The sequence below is a fragment of the Cynocephalus volans genome, chromosome 6 (genome assembly GCF_027409185.1).
Source record: "Cynocephalus volans isolate mCynVol1 chromosome 6, mCynVol1.pri, whole genome shotgun sequence".
Classification (NCBI taxonomy): domain Eukaryota; kingdom Metazoa; phylum Chordata; class Mammalia; order Dermoptera; family Cynocephalidae; genus Cynocephalus; species Cynocephalus volans.
This window is the reverse complement of record NC_084465.1, coordinates 23938245-23957387: the sequence shown is the minus strand read 5'-3', so window position 1 is coordinate 23957387 and position 19143 is coordinate 23938245. Positions and strand designations below refer to the sequence as shown.

Genomic DNA, 19143 nt, shown 5'->3' with positions numbered 1-19143 from the left:
TTGGGGTGACCACCAAAATGAAAGCGCTTCTGCCAAAGACAGCATGATCGTGGTCGTGGCTAAAGGAGGGAAATTTCTACAAGCAACTCAGGACGGAACTGACAGCATCTCTCCAAGTAAAGATTTTAGAGAAGCTGCAAAGAGAAATGGCAAGACCCAGGACAAGGATGAACACCTAGAAACAGGCATTAGGGCCATGGAGCAGGGCCCACCGGGTAGAGACAGCGCTGACCGTGGGAGCAAAGAATCCTGACAGGGGTCAAACCCACAGCACTGGGCCAAGGTCAGATCACACACACACACACAAACACACCCCTCCTGCAGCTCTGGGATATTTGGGGAAGAAACAAAATCCGTTCAGACTGTGAACCATTTATCCGTAGAGGCAACAGGAGATTTTTTTTCTGCTGCTCTTTTAATTAAAAGTGAGATCATAAATCAAAGACCTTGTTTCCAGGCTGCAGGAGGTGGAAGGAAGGAACCAAGCCTCACCGAGCTGAGTGTGCCCTGCCTGTCCCGCTTTCCCTCACCCCAGTTATTCACCCCAGTTACAGCTCATCTCAGGTAGTAGGAGCTCAGTGAGCAGCCAGAGTGGCTCAGATGAATCACTTCTCACCTTCATCACTAGGCTGCCTGTGGTTCTTCCAAAGGGATCCTGAGCGCACGTGCACACACAGTTAAATCCCATAGGACTGGTTAGTGCATCTATTTGGAGTATCTGATGTTTTCCCTGGGAGACCCCACCTCTGGAGACCTTCCCACCTCTGGAGGCCTTCCACCCTCTGCTTTTCTACCCTGCCTGGGTTCACGTGGCTGTTTACATCCATGGAGTTTGAAGACTCTTCTTAGAAGTTTACTAAACATGGAAAGTCATATGGTTTCTCCCCGTCTTCTTAATTTTTATTAGTTTTTTTCCTTCTGGTGAATCACAGAATGCTCTAAGATATGAAGTCCTACTGTTCTCAGGCCATTCACAAAAGAGATGGTGGGTGCATATGTTAATATGCTCATTGCTCCAAAGGTGAAATACGTGTGGATAAACAATTTGTCCAAACTCAGAAGTGCAGCCAACAACAAAGTTGGGATTTCCCGGCTGTCAGTTCCAACATTTTACGCAGCACCCAGGTCTGACTCTTTACAGTTTAGAGGCATGAACAGCCCCAGATACAGATCCCAGCATGAGCATGAAGCTTGCTGGGGTGCCAAGGAGCAGATGTGGTGCAGCAGGGGGCACTCAGTGACTCCCCTGGCTCCTCTCCTCTTCCTTGGGCTTGACAGAATGGTTGCCATAACCCCTGGACAAAGTACATTGTTTTCCCATTTTCAAGCTGCCCCTTCCCTGAGCATCTTAAAGCTTTTAGTGTACCCACACTCACGTGCCCTCTTACTTTTGGGGGGAAATGAGGACAAAGAAAGGGAACCCCTTATAAGAGAGGGAATGACAGACAAATAAACTTGGTTTCAGCTTACTGCCCAGAATCTACCCACGATGCCATGGGCCTCTCTATTACTGTCCACCTCCACCCCCCAGCTCCCCCACCACTTCCTCTGCTCCTGCCCCTTCCCATGGACAGAGAAAGAACCCAGACAAAAGCAAAGGTCAAGAAAGGAGCAAAGGTCCCCTTTCTCCTACTTCCAGACCCAAGTCCCTCAAAAACAATCAGATTTAAAGCAGAGGGATTAAATTATCACTAAGCTAATTATGGGAATCACACTTAGGCTGGCTGCCGGGAAGCGAGGTCAGCAAGCAAGAGGCATTAAAATTAAAGGCAGACACAAGAAGCACTTAAAAAAGCAACTGGGAGACTCATTACCCCCACACATGGAGGAAAAAGAAACCACTCTGATGTCTGAGGCGCTGTCCATCTGGGCAAGAGTCAGTGCATTTGACAGCTAAATAGCTCCACTCTGTCATCATCTTGAAGGCAAAGTGGGCGAGTCAGAGGTAGACTGATTAGATAGTGCGCTGCTAATTTCCCAGAGAGAACATGAAGGAAATAGAGGCTCCATCCAAGAGGGCAGAGCACAGGGTGACCAGCCCCAGGCTTGAGTACAAAGAGAAGGTTCTGCTGGCTCCCACGTGTGCATGCATGGGTGCACTTCATTGTGCATAGGTGAACAGGGGTATGTGTGTGAATCAGGCGCATGTGCATGTTTATGACTGCGAATGGATGTTTACGACTGTGAATGCATGTGTAGGCATGAGGTACATAGGCATGTGTGTGTGGGTGTATAGCTTACCTACCTAAAAACAGAAGGTAAAGAGCTTGGAAAAAACCAGAGGGCCCCTCCTAGCGTAATTGCAACCGGGCAGTCCTTATGAGCTTTCTGTGATTGCCAAGGTCCTCACAATCACTGCCACTAGCTCGGCCATGAAAATACATATCATGTTGCCCAGTTATGAATGCTCAGTGTTTCCTCGTGCATCATCAATATGAAGCAAGTTTAAGACATGTTGGCCAAACACTTGGCAGTCTACAAAATGAATTTCAGAGCTAAAAATCAATGTTTTCCACACCAGTCTGCAGGATGGCTTCCCCCACTTGGAATTCCAACTCTGCACATCTCTTGCCTTTTCCAGAGAGGAGCAGGCTGGTGGGGAACCCTGACAAGGAGATCTGTGAGCTAGTCTTGAGTCAGTAGCCAGCCCTGGGTTCCTTGCTCTGAGCAAAGGAGTTCAAAGGGCAATATCTTGCCTGGGTCCAAAGTGAATTTTTGATTTCATGGTCAGCAAAGTGGGTTCAGAAGGAAAGTGGGGGAATATTTTGAGGTTAAATTACTTACGGAAAAATTAATTTGGAAGGGTCTACTGTAGGTGATAGAAATGATTCAATAAATTTGGATAAATTAATTATCTGAGACATCTGCCAGACACAATCTAATCCTTGTACAATCATCCAAAGCCTGACTAATGGAAGAAAATGAGCAATTCCAGTTTCAGTTTTAGGAGAAAAAAGTAAATCATAAGAAAAGAATCTGAGAGAGGATTGAGGTCTTCTTGTTTTTTGTTTTTAATCTCCAGTACTATTCCTGGGGTTGATGATATAAAATCAGCTGTATCTTGTATTTTTTGCACGTTTTCTCTAATATTAAGCAAGAAGAGACCATAAACTCTTTAAGCCAAGGAACACACAGCCCATTATGGATGACCAAGAAGATATTTCTTGACTGAATACTGATGTTCACAATAACTGTCCTTACGGTAAACCACACTGACAATATATTCTCTGCCCTTCCCTCCCACTACCCCACACATATACATACGAGGCCCCTTCCTGTGGCGGGGTTATATTTCCTACACCATCCACCTTGGCTGGGCCAATAAAATGGAATGGCAATAGCACCTGCCCCCTGTGAGCATCAGCCTTCGCAGCTGTGGTATAGTTCTGCCATCTCTTTTCCTTTAGCCATGACATTGGCATTCCCAGGTAGGGGCTGCTCTTCAGCCTCTGTCCCAGATAAATAATGTGGAGCAGAGCTCCTACCAACCCAGGATGCACAAGAACAATGGTTGGAAATAACCTCTGTTGTTGCAAGCCACTTAAATTTGAAGGTCATTTGTTACCACAACATAACTTAGCCTAAACCAGCTGATATACTCCCACCTACACGTAGGCACTGTAAGACCCTAGACCCCAACAGCCAATCTTCAAATACATTTTTTATTCACTGCTGTTACCTTCAGGGCAGCACTGTGGGGCACTTGCAGTCTAATTGGGAAAAGGCTTGGACATCCTTGCGAAGAAAGATCTAGTTATATTAATGAACTGTATTTTCTATGCAAAGAAAATGAATAAATTCCTTTCAGAAAAAAATCTCAGCTACAAATGTTGAAACCTGCTATTGCCTGTGATTTCTGGGTAATCAAAATGTGACTAAATAAAAACTCAAATTAAGAAAACAGATACATCATGAGGCTATTAATTTTAGAAAAGGCTTTTTCGTTTTAGAAAAAGATTGGTTGACTTCCTTCGATGAATCCATATCTCCTACCCAGATGAAGAAGTCCACAGCCTGGTTGAGGCAAGGAAGCAGTCACTTCCACCAGCACCCCTTTGGCCATGGCCCTGTTCTGATCAAAGAGAGGCAAAGCATTTTCAGCTGCCACACTGGCTCCACCCAGCTGAGGGCACTTAAGGTCAACAATGTGCAAGTTCAAGTTCACCAGGGTCTAAGCCAATCCTGCCTGATTAAACCTCACTGGATCTAAGAAAGACATACCCTCTAGTGAGGTTTAAGACGTATTTTCCTCTTCCCTCGGTTATGTCTGGGGGAAAGCCCAGAACAACCTAGATCATAAAAATTAAATAAGATATTCTATGTATGCTAACCTGATGCATTAAAAATATGTTTATAAATTACACACAACTTTTCAAAAAACCTTTTACCCACCAGGAGAAATAGCTGTAGTGGAGGAATGATATTTCTGGTATAAAATCATGGATAAATTCTTAACTTTTGTGGGAGAAGGTAGAACAAACAGAACAGAGGTGAATTATCACTGGAGGAAATGCTTATAAATGAGCAGAAAGACCAAGTTAAAGAACCTATCGACTTATAGATCTTTAAGAATGGACTGAAGGTATCTCACCATCTTCACTGTCATCAAGGCCCACAATGTGCATAAGATGCCCATATGGTCTTGGGTAGAATCCCACCAGGAGGCTGAAAAAGCAATTGGTTTCTGAGCTTCCTGAGGGGAAGGCCTGGAAAGCAGCAGGATTTGCTTTAAGTTTTGGATGCAGTGATGAGAGCAAGTCACCAGCTGGCTTCGGCATCACTCTGGCCTCTCAAGCCCATCCCAGGCTACACACAAATTTAGCCATTCCAGCCCCGGAACATTCACATCCTGGTTGGAGGTGGGAGTGGTTAAGCAGAAAGACAATCCTTCACCTTCCCTTCCAAACTTCTTGCCTCCAAAGCCTCAGGAGCCTTCTCTAGGAGGAGAGGAAACTTCTGGGAGGGGACTCAAAGGAGATGCCAACGGAAAACCTGGGACCAGGTGAGGCACTGAGGATGCTGGAAGTTTCAGTAGCCAGAGGGCAGCCCCAAGGAAGGGAGAGCCTTTGGGTGGGAGAAAACCCTGAGCCAACACCCTCTTCTCACAGACCCAACCCTTGGCTAGCCTTTCCTAAGGGGACTCACACAAGCACCAAGAGGGCATGGCAAGTCAACAAATTAGACCTGGGTCCCCAGCCAGCTATGCCAGTGACACAGGATGTGAGGAATGTGGTCTTCCACCCTCCACCTTAGCGGGCCATAGAATCTGCACGGAGCGATAGAGGTAGTGCCACCTGGCAGTGGGCATCGGGGATGGTCTGGGGCAAGGATGCTGCTCTTTAGGGATCCTTTGCATTCTTTTAAAAGGACATAAAGAACTATGCAAGCACATCTCTGACACTCAGTCTCCTTAACCTCCCACCCAGTCTCACCGTCCTCATGTCACAAAATCTATAAAGAACTTGTGGAGACAGCACTGTCTCAGGCCTTCCTAACCCCACTGTCATCCCAGGCAAATTGTCAAGATAAGTGTTGGTGAGCTGTCCTCAGGAAGATAAAAGTATGATTCTACAGGATGACAGGAAGAAAATGGCAAGAGCTGAGAGGGTAAACTGAGGAAAGCTGTAAAGGCTTGAGAGAATAAGTAGCCTAGCAGCTCAGGTTTGGGGGTTGAGCCATTTAGAAAGAAAAAGAAGCTTGGTGCCCTGGTGGAGGAAGTGCTTGGGATGACCAGGAGTCACAAGAGATGGACAATGAGGCCAGAGAGGGCAGATGAAGCTGCCATCTTCCAAATGAGCAAAGATGGGACCCAGATGCCCTGCAGCCCTGCAACAGGTAAATCATCCAGACCACACGCAGGGTCCCACAAGCTGCTGGGAGAGATGATTCTGGCAAGAAACCAAAAGACAGGCAACAGGTGAGTGGCTCATGGAAAAGCACAGCTCGTCTGCTGCCCGGGAAGCCTCCCACCCCCCATGCATCCCCCTGTGTTGCGGGTACCAGCTCGATATAATTGCTCCTCGGGAGTGGAGCAGGCCTCAGGAGCAGCCACAGAGGTGGGATTTCCACCATTTCTCAGGTGGGAGCCTCTTTCTCAGTATTTAAATTTAGCCAGGGCTCCCAGGACTCAAAACGAGAGGGCCAGGCAGCATGCCAGGGGCCAAGGTCAGGGCTGGGGACCTTGTCCTCAGGGTGTCAAGACCATGTACATGTGGGCAGGGCCATGGAAAGTTGGAAGAGGTGAGTTTTGTTTTTCTGAACAGGGAAGGTGAGAGGATTGGAGCTGCTCTAGGAGGATGAATCTGCCACATTTTACAGGATGGATTAGAGGGAGCGCCTAGAGACAGGGAAGTCAGGTACAGCCGTGTTCATTGCAGCAGGAACATCAAGGCCCTGAGCCAGGGCAGGGCCAGAGGGAATGAAAAGAAGGTTCTGCCAACAGGCAGGCCGGCCAGGCATAGGAGGCCGGGAGACCCCTCCTCGCATGGTCATGGGGTGACTTACCCACAGCCCGAGAGCAAGGCCTCGGGTGGAGGCCACAATAGCACTATATAAGTGGGCCAAAGGGCAGACCTTAATTTAGACTGTGGGGACCTCTGGCGAGTTTTCAATCCCTTTCCTCATGGGCAAAATGGAGGTTGAAATATTTACTCCAAAAGGCAATGCTGAGGATTATGTAAAATAATCAATGTACGGAATGTTTGTAAAACACGTAGAGTGATGTCTGGTACCTACCAGAAGTTCAAAGCGCATTAGTTCCCTCCCATCCTCTCTTTTCTGCCAGCCCCATTCCCTAGGAAATGACCTCTTCTTGTGGGGCCAGGTGACTCCCAGTAGGGGCGGCAGTCAGGAGGTGTGGGCTCTCCACGACCACGCAGAGCTCTCCCCAGCTGATTTTAAATCCAAGTCTCCCTCCGCCACCACCTTAAAGCCCTCCCCTCCCCTTACACTAATGGAACACCAGGAACAGCCCCAAGCTTCCAGCCTCCTGGTTGAATAAGTTTCTTCAGCCCTGGTCCTGGGGTGTGGCACCACTCCCTGTCCTCCTGTTCATCTTCCAGATTCTCCATGTCTGCAGTCAAAACCTTGAGAAGCCAGAAGACAGGACCAGGGTTGTCCCTGACCAAGGCTGTGCCCTTTTCCCCTTCACCAGAAGTTAACTTGAAGTTTAAAAGTATTGGTTCAAGTCCCCTCAACAGCCCAGAAACAAACCTCCAGCATGGTACGCAGCTTCTAGAATGGCCCCCTGTAACCCCACCTCCTAGTGTTCATGTCTTTGTAGAGCCCCCTCACTTCTGACAGGGAGGTTGACCGAATGGAAGCTTCTAACCAACAGGATACAGCAAAAGCAATGGCATGCCACTTCTGAAATCAGGTTTCAAAACATCAGTGGCTTTCCTCTTGCCACCCTCTCGTTCTCTCTCTCTCTCTCTCATCTGGAGAAGCCAGCTACCATGTTGTGCTGTATAAGTAGCCTCATGGAGGGGCCCATGTGGCAAAGAGCTGGTATCTCCAGCGAGGATGTGAGCCCCACCATTGGAAGTCGGTCCTCCCCCATGCTGGCCATTAGCCTTGAGAAGACTGCAGCCCCAGCCAACACCTTGACTGTGGTCTGGGAGTGACCCTAAGCCGGGGATCCAGCTAAGCAATGCCCGGATTCCTGACACAGGAAAACTGATAATAAATGTCCTTCTAAGCCTCTATGTTTGACGGTAGTTTGTTACACAGCAGTAGATAACTAATACACCTGTGTCCCCTGGGCCAGGACGGAGGTATGGGGTATGAGAATTGAGAGAGCTGTTTTAAAAAGTCACCATGGATGCTTCTATGAGAAGCCAACACTATTGAAAAAAGCACTGTGACACCACCAAGAAGCAAACCCGGTGGCCCCATTCACAGGAAGTCCCCTAAGAAAAAGTAGAGACTCTAAGCAGACACCCAGTCAGAGCCTTAACGGGTGGGCTGCAAATCAGTCCAGGGGCCACTGCCTTCCCCATCAAAGAGGCTGAGGAAATCGTAGCAATTTTCAGTAATGAAGACCTCCCTGGTTCTGTCCTCGCTGAGAGCCTTCACTGGTATTAGCATGAAGATTCTATTCTGATCCCATCTGGAGTCTGACAGGTCCGAGCCTGCAGTGAGGGGACCACTGGCAGCTGGGGACACTTCCTCTTCTCCCTCTGTCTCCGCCCTCCTCCTCCCCACATCAAATCTTCCATCCTCTCCCATCTTTGTTGTCTTGGTTACATGGTCTCACTCATATGCTGCTGGTTTTCATTTTAATGATATGTTCTTGTAAAGCACAATATTTTACTTCAATTGCATGTGTCACTGGATAAATTCCCCCAGTGCGTCTGACATTTGTGTATCAGCTGACTGGATGCGCTCTATGATTTGGGGTGTTTCTGCAGCACTTTCTTCAATTTTAATGTCTTTGCATTTTAATTTATGATCAGGATCTTTCAATACAAATGTATATGTATGCACACACATATGATTCAAAAAAGTGGCACATGTACCACCAATAAATCTTAAATTGGCAAAACTCATTTAAAGCAATCTTAAATCATGTGCCCTAGCAATGATCATTTGGAAAGCAGAATGACACGTGTTCCTGAGGTACTAATTGCTGGGATCTCAACATATGTTTCAAGAGGAAACCGGAAGGAAAATAGGTCTCTGCCCAGCTGTTGGCATCAAGCTGCCCTGAGAGGGGCTGCAGCAGAAATGTCTTGTTGAGGACACTCCCCCATGCTTGTTCAGGTTGGCTCCAAGTGACCACTTGAGATGCCCCCAGGGACATGCAGGGCAGGTGGGTGGAACGTAGGGCGGAGTGGTGAAACATAGGAACAGGTAAGAAAATAGGGCCCGCAGGGATACAATTAATGTTAAAGGGATGGTTGAGTAAGGGCTTAATAGTGTCCAAGAATATAAAACTACCCAGGAAGAGACTGACCAGCTAGTTGCTCTCTTTATCTACTGGGTACCACGTGGGGACAACATACCTTCAAGATTAAGATCTATAAAGGCATAATACTTGCAAAACCAGGGGTAGAAAATGCAAAAATGATGCAGCAAGAAACAAACAAAAATGCTTTGACGGTCTCTTCCCATAATGGAAATTGGTCAGCACTGATTCTTCCACATTTCTTTTCCTTTCCACTTGTGCTTCCACATGCAAACCTGCAGCAGCTTGGGTTTGAGAACAGCATAGCACAACAGTGCTAATGATCCAACCCTGTATCTAACACACGTGACCTCTGCTCTAATCGTGGGTTCCCAGTCAATTTGGAGTTCCAACCCTGTATCTGCATTTGATTTCCTGATACCTCCACCCATCTGGAGAGCTTTATGTAGCATGAATTTATTTTTAGTTAAAGTGGATTCAAATTTCCAGAGGAATTTAAAAAAGAATTTCCAGATACATTTAGGAAGTGGCAAAGCAGGGGCTGGAATTCTGATCTGATACTGCCTTATGACTCAAGCACTGCAGACACACACGCACACATGCACAGCAGCCATTCCTGAGAGCCAGTGTTGTTCTGAATGGCACTTAGCCCCAGGTGGGTCTCCCTCCTCCCCACTCCAGTTCTGTCTGGTTCCCCTTCTGGGCCTGTGCTGAGGGACTGGGGAACATAAGCAAATTAATTTTAAAACAGGGTCAAAATTAGAAAGTTAAATTAATTTGCCTGAAAGTTCTCAGTAAGAATGATTTCTGTGTTCTATGCTCCTACTGACTTTTCATGCGGACATACACTCAATTCCAGAGAGGCTGACGTGGCTTGGTATGGGCACATACACACGGTGCGTGTCCTGCAACAGGCTGACAGCAGGTCAGCCAGAGCTCTGCTTAGCCAACAACCGCAGAGTGCTCCTCCCCATAGGTGCGAACAGTTTAACCCAGCAGATGCATCCCGGAAAGAGACGATCCCTAAACAAAAGGAGCGATCACACCTCAAGTGGAAGTTGATGATGTTTTGGTTCACAATGAACATTAGCCTCTCCCACTAACGTCAGCAGTAATTCACTGCTGAACAGCAACCATAAAAATGATCACTTAGTGAAAGGAAAGCACGGGCCAGAGAAAGAGAGAAAGAGAAAGGATTCCAGCAGAAATATTTAAGCAAAGAAACCTTGTCCTGAGACAACACTGACCTGCTTACCCCAACTTGGGTCAAAGGTTTTCAGATTTATACAGATACCCTAAAGCAAGTCAAGATGGTGTTTGCCTTAATATTTTTACCTGTAGCTGAAATGCTAACAGTCTGTGGGTTATTTCGAAGCTCCTAGGCACCCCTAATGACTGTTGCATTTATATGCTACGTTTCTTAACAACACATGCCTTTAACGCTCGCCATGGAAAAAGGTCTGCCAGTACCATCCATAACACACATGTCAGAAAACACAAAAGACATCCAAATTGGTACTCTCCTCACCTCCTTTCCCCCTGCCTCATGTGATATGTGCACTAGAGGAGTAAAATTATGGTCATCAAAGGCAAGGTTGCAAATGATTAGGACCCACACCTTTCAAACAAAATGAGAAGTCAGTAATTTGAGGGCAGCCTACGGATAGCTGCAGTCTAGCTCTTAGGCCCCTGAAACCCACAGCAAATGCCCTTACTCTGAGCAAACCCACCAGCCCCCTCCCGCCCACCTTCCCACTTCAAGTCCCTTGTCACACTGCAAAGAGCTCTGAAAGGCCCTTGATACACACAGGAGATTATTACAGGGCTCACAGAAGCCAACTCTGTAATTACGGCTACAGTGTGTTTTCCGTTATTCTCACACCCTGGTCTCAGTGGCTCACGAAACTTCCCGCAAGATCCTCCTGCAGCCCAGAAGCTTGTCAGGGCTGGGCCTCTGCCCAAAGGTGACTGTGGTCCTGATAACCTCTGGGAAAAGCAAAGCAGAGTTATTACAAGGAAAGGGGAGTGGTGCTTAGTGAGCAAAGGGAGGTGGGAAATTCTATTGTTTCGGAAAAATAAATAAACGGGCCACTTTTGCTTTTTATTATTTCAAACAACAGACTCGGCGGCCCAGCCTTCCTTTCCCAACTCAGACTGTCCCCTAGGCCAGCTGTGCTGAGTCTGCAGAAGCGGGAGTTGGGCTTGCACAAAGCTATTAAAAGGCTGCCACTCTGAGCCCATGGAGCAGAAAGTCGGGCTGCACCGATGGCCTGGCTGTCCCCTGGAGAACCGAGGGCTCATTCCCTACCCTATGACCCTTCCGCTCTTACCTTTCAAATGTTTATGCCTCACCAGCCCTGCCACTGCTCTGGAAATTAAAAGCAATATCCCAGGTGGCTGAAACAGAACTGTTCTTATATAAACCCACCAAAGTAAAAGATGGGAAATGCCAGCTGCGAACTATAAAACCCCAAGCCTCCTGGTCAGGTGTTGCCTGTCGCTGCCAGCCTGGGTGACTTCTGGGCTCTTCCCCCTGCCTGTCCCATGAGGGTGGTGTCTGAGCACTTTGCTTATCCAGGCTCCTGGGGGTGTTCTCATCCCACACTCATGGAGATGACCTGCACTTGACTTCCCTGTCGGGGGACAGGTTTCTGCAGGTGAGAGAGCACCAGCCACCTTCTGCCTCAGTCCACCCTCTGACCAACAGCACGCACCTGCAAGTTGACTGTTTGGGGTTTATGATGCAGATACAGCCAGGAATCATGTCTTTTTTTTTTTTTCCAGGAAAAAATAACTCCCTGTTCTGATATGTGCGCTGAACTTTCAGTGTTTGTTTCACTGACATCATTCATTGTCCAATCAGCTCAGACAATGACACCAAAAAAATCCCCATCCAGAGTCTATTCTGTCTTGCCAGTAAATAAATGATCCTCTGGCAGCTGGTAGGACATTCGGTGGGTAGGAACCTTTTAGGGCAGTGGAAGAAGTTACTTCTCCATTGCACTGTGACTGGGCTCGCTGGAGAAAAGAGTGAAGGCGCCCCAGATTGCCTTGCTTGTTTATTTACTCTCAGTAGTGTCTATTTACCCACTGGAGCAGGCAAAGCAATCAACAGACATTTCGTTGTATGAGTTGCATATGGCAATGACTGGCATTTAGAATTCTCTTTTCCAGCAAACCAAACTCATCGAATCATACTGAAGAATTGAGCCCGAGCAACCTACAGAAACATCCACAAGGTCCCCGCCCTAAAGCTCAGGCACTTCGGTCCTCAGTGTATACTGAGGCTCACTAGACACGATCGCAGCAAGCCCAGTTATCTGATCCCCCAGACTGAGGGAAGAAGAGAGGTGCCCACGTCGACCAGGATTCCTGACAGCAACTGGAAGTGACGAGTGACAACGTGCACTAGAGGGAGAACTGGGAAGGCCACGACCACCGATGCAGGAGTTGTGTGGTGAGAACACGCCCACGCCTCGCAGCTTCTCCTCTGGGCGCCCGTGAAACTCAGTTCAACATGGGGGTAAAAATCACAAGGAAGCCAAGGCAGCGAGAAAAGTTTCAATTGTGTTTACTATATTCTTTGCAGAAAGGAAGGAAACTATGAAATATAATAAACATAATTCTTAAAGACATGCAGACGATATTTAAATTACTTTCTAGTTGTGACACTGAAGGCATACGCTAAAATGAGGGGATCGCCTCTTCCTGGGTGACACTAGACACACGACGCGCTGTGTGCATCACCCTTGCACAGGGCTCTGGCGCTTCGCTGTGCTCATTGCTCTCTTTCCCAGCTGTTACCCATGTGATTACACATTCGTCCCCCACTCGCAAGCTCTCTGCTCCCCGTGTCCCTCTCTCCATGCTCTCACATTGCAGACCCATGACCTGGTCCACGGACGTGTCAAGTTCACATAAAGAAACCATGTCTGGGCTGTCACATAGCAGGAGGACAGAATAGGCATGGTCCTCTAGATCAGCACGGAACATTTCCCCATGACCACCTGGATCTAATACCCAAAAATACAGCAAAGAGAAAAGTAGGGATCAAGGCTCAGTCTTGATCAGGCAGTGCCTCCTTACTCAGTCTGACTCACACAATGTCCAGAGAATTCCAAGGGAAGCCTAAATAAGCAGGAGTTCCACATGGAGTCACCACTATTTCCTGGAAAAGGCTGGAATGCAATTATCAGCCAACAGAACACAGGACCTATAGCCTATGTTCTTAGAAAGGCTTTTAACCCAACCCAGGAGGGCACACTACAGAGCCAGCTCCAACTCACTAAGATGAGAAGCTGGAAAGCAGAGGACGTTCCAGGATGGACGATGCTCCTAACACTGCAGGTGGCCGAGGTCTCCCAGGGCCCAGAAGGCAGCCAGCTACTGAGGATGAGGAAGGCCAGGCCCCCAGAGCATGCCTCTCTGCCCCACCTTGAGCAATTTTGAGGCTCCGCAGCATCCACGGTTTCTTCATCCACGATTTTGCTCTTAGCCCCATTGGTAACTCTAATAAGTCCGCACTTTCCTCCATCTCTTCCTTGAATGGATTCCAGACAGATGCGCCAGGCCAAAGGGCTGAAGCAAGAGGAACGGGCATGTCCCACCCCTCTGTCCATCCCCCCAACCACCTACACCTAATAAAGTCTTTTCCTTGGGGCACAAGCCAAAGTGGAACAGAGTACGCCATACGACAACCTAGCGAGGCAGGGCTAACACTTCTTATGTGCACACCAGCTCTAGGGAGGAGGTGAATCCACACGCTCACTGACAACCACATTACGAAGGCAGAGAAAGGACAAGGTGACCATCATGACCTCAACAGCAGCATATCTCCTAAGCTCAAACCCCTGCCACTGGCGACCAGGCCCAAGGTAGTAAAAAAACATGCAATAATGTCCATCCCAGCGGGGACAGACTGGCTTCACAAAAACCAAAATGACCGAATCTCACCCTACCTTCTTCAGCTTGCCACTCTTGGTGCCCACGAAGGCCAGAGAGTGATTCTTGTAGACGTATGCGATGACAGAGGTCATGCGGTCCCTGTCCTCCGTGAAGACGGGAATGCCACGCACCATGTCGGACACTCCCAGGGGGGCATTCATGTCCAGGCCACAGAAGTTATCATCAATAGTTAAGAGCTGCAAATAAAAAATGAAAATTAGAGGGGAGTATCAGGGTAATTGGCAGAGGTATCAAGGCAGGCAACTACAGAGCTAGAAGAATCCGTAGAGATGAGTCATCGAGTACAGATCTCTCCTTTTTTTGCATGAAAAACTCAGCTCCAGAGAAATTAGGTGACCTGCCAATAGTCACCTGAGTAGGTAGTTGCAGGACCATGGCCCAAAACACAGATCCCAGAGGCCTCTTCTCACCAGACTCCATGATCTCTCTGATCCTCCTCCAACCCTTCCAGACACAATCTTTGTAGCTTTGACCATCTCCATCACATGGAAAGGCACTGAACCAGCCCTCGATGAGCAAAGGCCCCAGACAGCTCTGCCCAGGCATGAGAGGGATGTGGCCTGCATAACTACATACGTGCCATTGAGCAGACACACAGATGAGGACTCCAAAGTGCAGAATAGAGAACTAGAGACATTAGCACGTGAATGACGCCTCACTACAGAGGGGATGGGAAAGGGGGAATGGGAAAGGGAGGGCCCCAGATGCTTCCTCACCAGCCCCAGTCTCAGGCCCACTGTCTCTTCTGGAGCATGACCAAGAGGAGCAGCTCTGGCCTTGCTGTGCCTGCACCAGCACTTCCCAAAGTGTCATCCGTGCCACCCCAGCCTCCCGAGATGCTTGACGTAAAAGGGCTCCTCAGGCAAATATCTGGGAAACATTCTAAATCATCTAAAGAGATTCCTAATGATTAGTTACATAAAAAGCCTGAAAAGTCTTTTCAAGAAGAAATGTGTCTAACCTTGTCCAGCCTCTCCCTAACATTTTATTCCCCAAACCATTTTGACTGGAATACCTATTAGTGTTTTTTTAAAGAGAATATTCTCTAGATATCCTGTAGGGCACACTGACCCAACTCTTGCTCCTAACTCCAAGAAGTACAATTTCAGGAGTCAGGAACCAACAGGAAAAGCCTTTAGGCCTGTTTCCCCCATAGTCCTTCTGGTTTAATCTTTCCCTTTTTTCCTCCAGCCCCCCCTATAACAAAGGGACCCAGTGGTCCCGTGGTACCGCGGAGTGGCAAAGACCTCCCTGGTGGCTGGAGAGCAGCTTCAGTTTGGCTCAGACCTCTCCGAGGCCCTGTGAACATATCTTGGATTTTCCACTTTCTTGGAAGAACTGTGTGGCCTCAGAAGAGTTACCCCGTCTTCCTGTGCTTTTATTTTCCACTCTATAAAGATGAAGGAAACAATTCCTGCTTTTTGATGGGCTACCATAAAGCCTACTGAGCTCATGCTTGTAAATGTCTTTGGACTTTGCAGAGAAAGGAGTAAAATCAAATACAAGGTGTCGCTTTATTGAAGGCTTCAATCCAGCCAGAGGAAAAGGCATCTGGAGAACAGCAGGCAGGCGTTTGCCAGCAGAACTGTGTGAAAGTGGCCAGCCAGGAGTTCTCCAGGGCCTCGGGGGCTCCTCCGCTCCCCCCAGAAGTGGGGTGGGCAGCCATTGTGCATCTCAGGGAAGACAGCATGCCAAGCATCTCAAGCCTCCCTCTGACCTGTCCCTTTCTTCCTGCCACGGTGGGCAGTCGGGGTGGACAAGGGGAGAGTGTGGCAGTCCCGGGCAGCCAGGTGCAGAGCAGATGTCTGCTCCATGCCTTCAATAGTTTCTGGCCTCTCCTGCAGGGTCTGGTCAAAGCCCAGACCAAACATAACTCTCTCCCCCTCCCGCTAAATAAAACTATAGGAGTCAAATTTAGGAGGGAGCCTTCAAGGTCTAGTCTAATCTTTATCATTCTTCCCTAAAATGAGGAAATGAGGAAGGAGACAGGTAGTGGCGGATAAAAGGGATGAACAGAGGAAGAAAAAATCCAGGTAAAGGGATGACAATGCCTTTTCCTCCTGGACATAACTGCAGTACCCTGCCAGACATTCCAAGGGCAGCCTGGGTGCTGGCAATCCTCATGGCCCTTGGAAGTTCTTGCTTCTGATTCGTAAGCAGTCGGTAACCCTGACTTTCTCATGCTGCAGGGACATCTGCCATCAGCAGACTTTGCACTTTGCCCACTATGAGCTATTTTCCAAGTAGATGAGGCTAAGTAATTGTCCACACTGCACAGGGAGAAACTGAGGCAGGGAGCAAGGCAACTCATGTTTCCCAGTCCCCCACTACTCCTGCCACAAACCTCATTAATCTCGGGAAGCTTCAGGCCTCTCAGCCCCCAGAATCTCATTTCCAAGTAGTCAGGGTTACTGAATACAATTCTTCCCCACAGCTGGACAAAACACAAGTAAATCAACAGCCACCTACAAAAAGAGCACATGCACCTGGTCAACTGCATCATTAAATCACGCTTGCTTGGAGGCAGAAAGTCAGGGACCTGTTAGTCCCTTCCTCTGCAGCACCTCACATGGCAAGGGGCTGGGGGCAGGATGTTCTCATCAGAAGGAAGCCAGGAAAGCCCAGCCTGGCAGCCAGAACCAGGCTCTGACCATCTTCAGCTCCTGACAGCTCGCTGTGGGGCCCATTAGGAGGCAGGTGTTGGTGCCTCACCTGACCGTCACAGCCAGCCCCACACCACCTACCTCAGGGCTGTCATCAGGCTAGAGAGTGGCATGCAGTCAGGGATGGCTTTCTCCTCAGGCTGGGTTCGTCCCTTATGTGGGTCCCCAGAAAATGAAGATGAGATGGTGGCCTTGGACCAAGTGCAGTCCAGGTCTGTGTGGCTGCTGAGGTCCCCAGCTGTGGTGCAGGTGGCCTCACTCTTCGCTCCCTCGATGCTGGGGCAATGGGGAGGGACTTGTAACACTGAAGTGGTGAAACGCTCACAGGACCTGGGTCTGAATGGCAGCTAAGCTCTTCCCAACTGCACAGCTTGTTCCTGCTCTTCTCTGAACCTCGCTGTCCTCGGCTGTCAAATAGCAAGCAGGACCATCGTGAAGGCTGGGTGGGGTAGTGGGAGTAAGGGCACCTGGTGAACTGGGAAGCTCTTCATCAGTGTAAGATGCAGTGTCATGCTGGGGTTTTAGTGGAAACCCGGTCCAGAGCAGGGAGTGGCCCTAGCATGCCTCCTGACCTGCTGGGTCTGAGCTGTGGCCACGGGGTCATTACAGTAGAGGGGGAGGAGGACAAGGCAGTGTCTCCCAAGGCCTGCAGACCTGGGAGGCCGAGGTGTAGGGAGCAGATGCCTGGTCCCTGAAAGGGAAGGCTAACTGGTGAAAGCCTTGGACAGGTGAGGGTTGGTGTGGATTCCTGAGCACCCTGGGCAATGGGGGAGGAGAGTGTCTGCCCTGGCTCTGTCGGAGCCTTCCCCTGGGCCCCATTAACTGTGAGATTAGAGCCACAACCAAAAGAGCCAAGACTGGACTTGGTTGTAATCAGGAGCCCAGCCATGCCACAGATCCAGGGCTGGCCTCCCCTCCTGTCACTCCACAAATACGCACGACAAGTTAAAGCCACTGCTATCATGCTTATTTATTAGAGAATAACTCCATTCTTCTGAGGGAAGGAAACACATTTCCATTGCATGGAAATATATGTGGTGCTCACTCGGGCAGCCCTGTCTAGAGGCCTCAGGCTGGGCCAGCCCCTCTGGGTCCCTTCTGCCCCTATCAGGAGGACACTGTCTTCTTTCCTCTGCCTCAAGTGTCCTCATGGACTGTGTGGGGTATAAATTAAGATGGGAGATCCACTCATTCCAGGGACTATGAGCTCAAGGACAGGGACCAGGTTTTATGCATCTTTGTGCCCTTCGATTAGTGCCTGGGTCACAGCTGGTTAAGACATGTGTGTTAAATGGATGGATGGATGAGCAACGAAATTAAACCCTCGGTTTCACAGTGGATAACAGTGTGGAACTAGAGCCAGAGTGCCCAGGTTTGAATCCCAGCCAAGCCACTTCGTGCTGTGTGATCTTGGACAGGTCACTTAACTTCTCTGTGCCTTAGTTTGTCATCTGTAGAATGGGAATTATAATTACAGTGCATACTTTGTAGTGCTGTGGTGAGAATTAAATGATTTAATAGACACAGAACAATGTCTGGCACTTAGTAAGTGCCATGGGAGTGTTAGCTTTGACCATTGTTTGTCACCAATAGACAATTCAGAAAACTCTTGTGAGCCTTGGCATCTTTGAAGAAATTCATGGTATCTACCTCAGCAGTGTTATCAAGACAAAGGGACTAATGTCAAGATGAAATAGCAAAGGTGGCACTTCCTAAAGATCTTTCAGAACCAGATAGATATTTGGCCAAGGAAGGAGGAGAGATATGATCTCAGATCCAGAAGATTGAGCGCTATTCTTTAGAAATGTAAATTCTGGAGCCCCACTTCAGACCTACTGGATCAGAAAGTCTGGGGGTGGGACTCGGGCATCTGCATCTTAACACCCCTCCAGGTGACTTTGAGCTGCGCATGCTAACATAAGAAGCGCTGGCCTGGCCTAGGTCACCGCAGAGGACCCTTCCTAGCTGAGGGCGCTATAGAGAATGGCGTGTGACAAGCAGGCCCACCCTGCAGCAGGACCCTGAACTGGATGTGGATGCAGAGAGGGCCCATGGCAGCCTCCTGGGGGCCTGGCAAGCCTCGGTGGTGAAGGTGGCCTGGGGAATGGAGCTGACACTCCGAATTACAATCTAATAGCTCCCTGCACTTCTCTCGCGCACAGCAGCAAAGGTTACCATATGCAATTACGTGGCGCTACATACAAATGACAGAGCAGTTACGGTTACTTTACCAATTACAGGGAAATTGCTCCCACTCTGCAGAGAGACTGGCACTCTGAAAAGCTCTATCATCTCCACGGAAAGGGGATTTTAAATGCTGCCACCACCCTTCTTCAGGTTGTCTCCCAAGGACCCCACAAGTGTCGGGTGGTCTCTGTGGAGACTCCCTGAGAAGGGTGGAGGAGGGGTAGACCTGGGAGACAGTGGCGGGTCTTCACTGGAACCCCTTGACATCGCCCCCAACCCCAGGCCTGGATGACACACTCTTAAGGAAACAACCATCACCCTGACACCCATGCCAATCATATTGAAGGCCACAGGAGGTGAGGAGCAGCAGCTGGAAGCCTGGACCTGAAATCGCCCTTGACCTCAGCTGGCCTGGACCAGTCT

At 48.8% G+C, this 19143-nt stretch overlaps 1 protein-coding gene across 4 annotated transcripts in view; it reads right to left on the bottom strand.

Annotated features, from left to right (window-relative positions):
- Positions 1-19143, bottom strand: part of PLXNA4 (plexin A4) — a 433176-nt gene that overhangs the window by 337681 nt on the left and 76352 nt on the right. For all 4 annotated transcript variants that reach the window (XM_063101329.1, XM_063101330.1, XM_063101331.1 and 1 more), the window contains exon 3: positions 13864-14046. In XM_063101329.1, coding sequence (XP_062957399.1) covers positions 13864-14046 — 183 coding nt within the window. The remainder of the gene's footprint in view (positions 1-13863; positions 14047-19143) is intronic.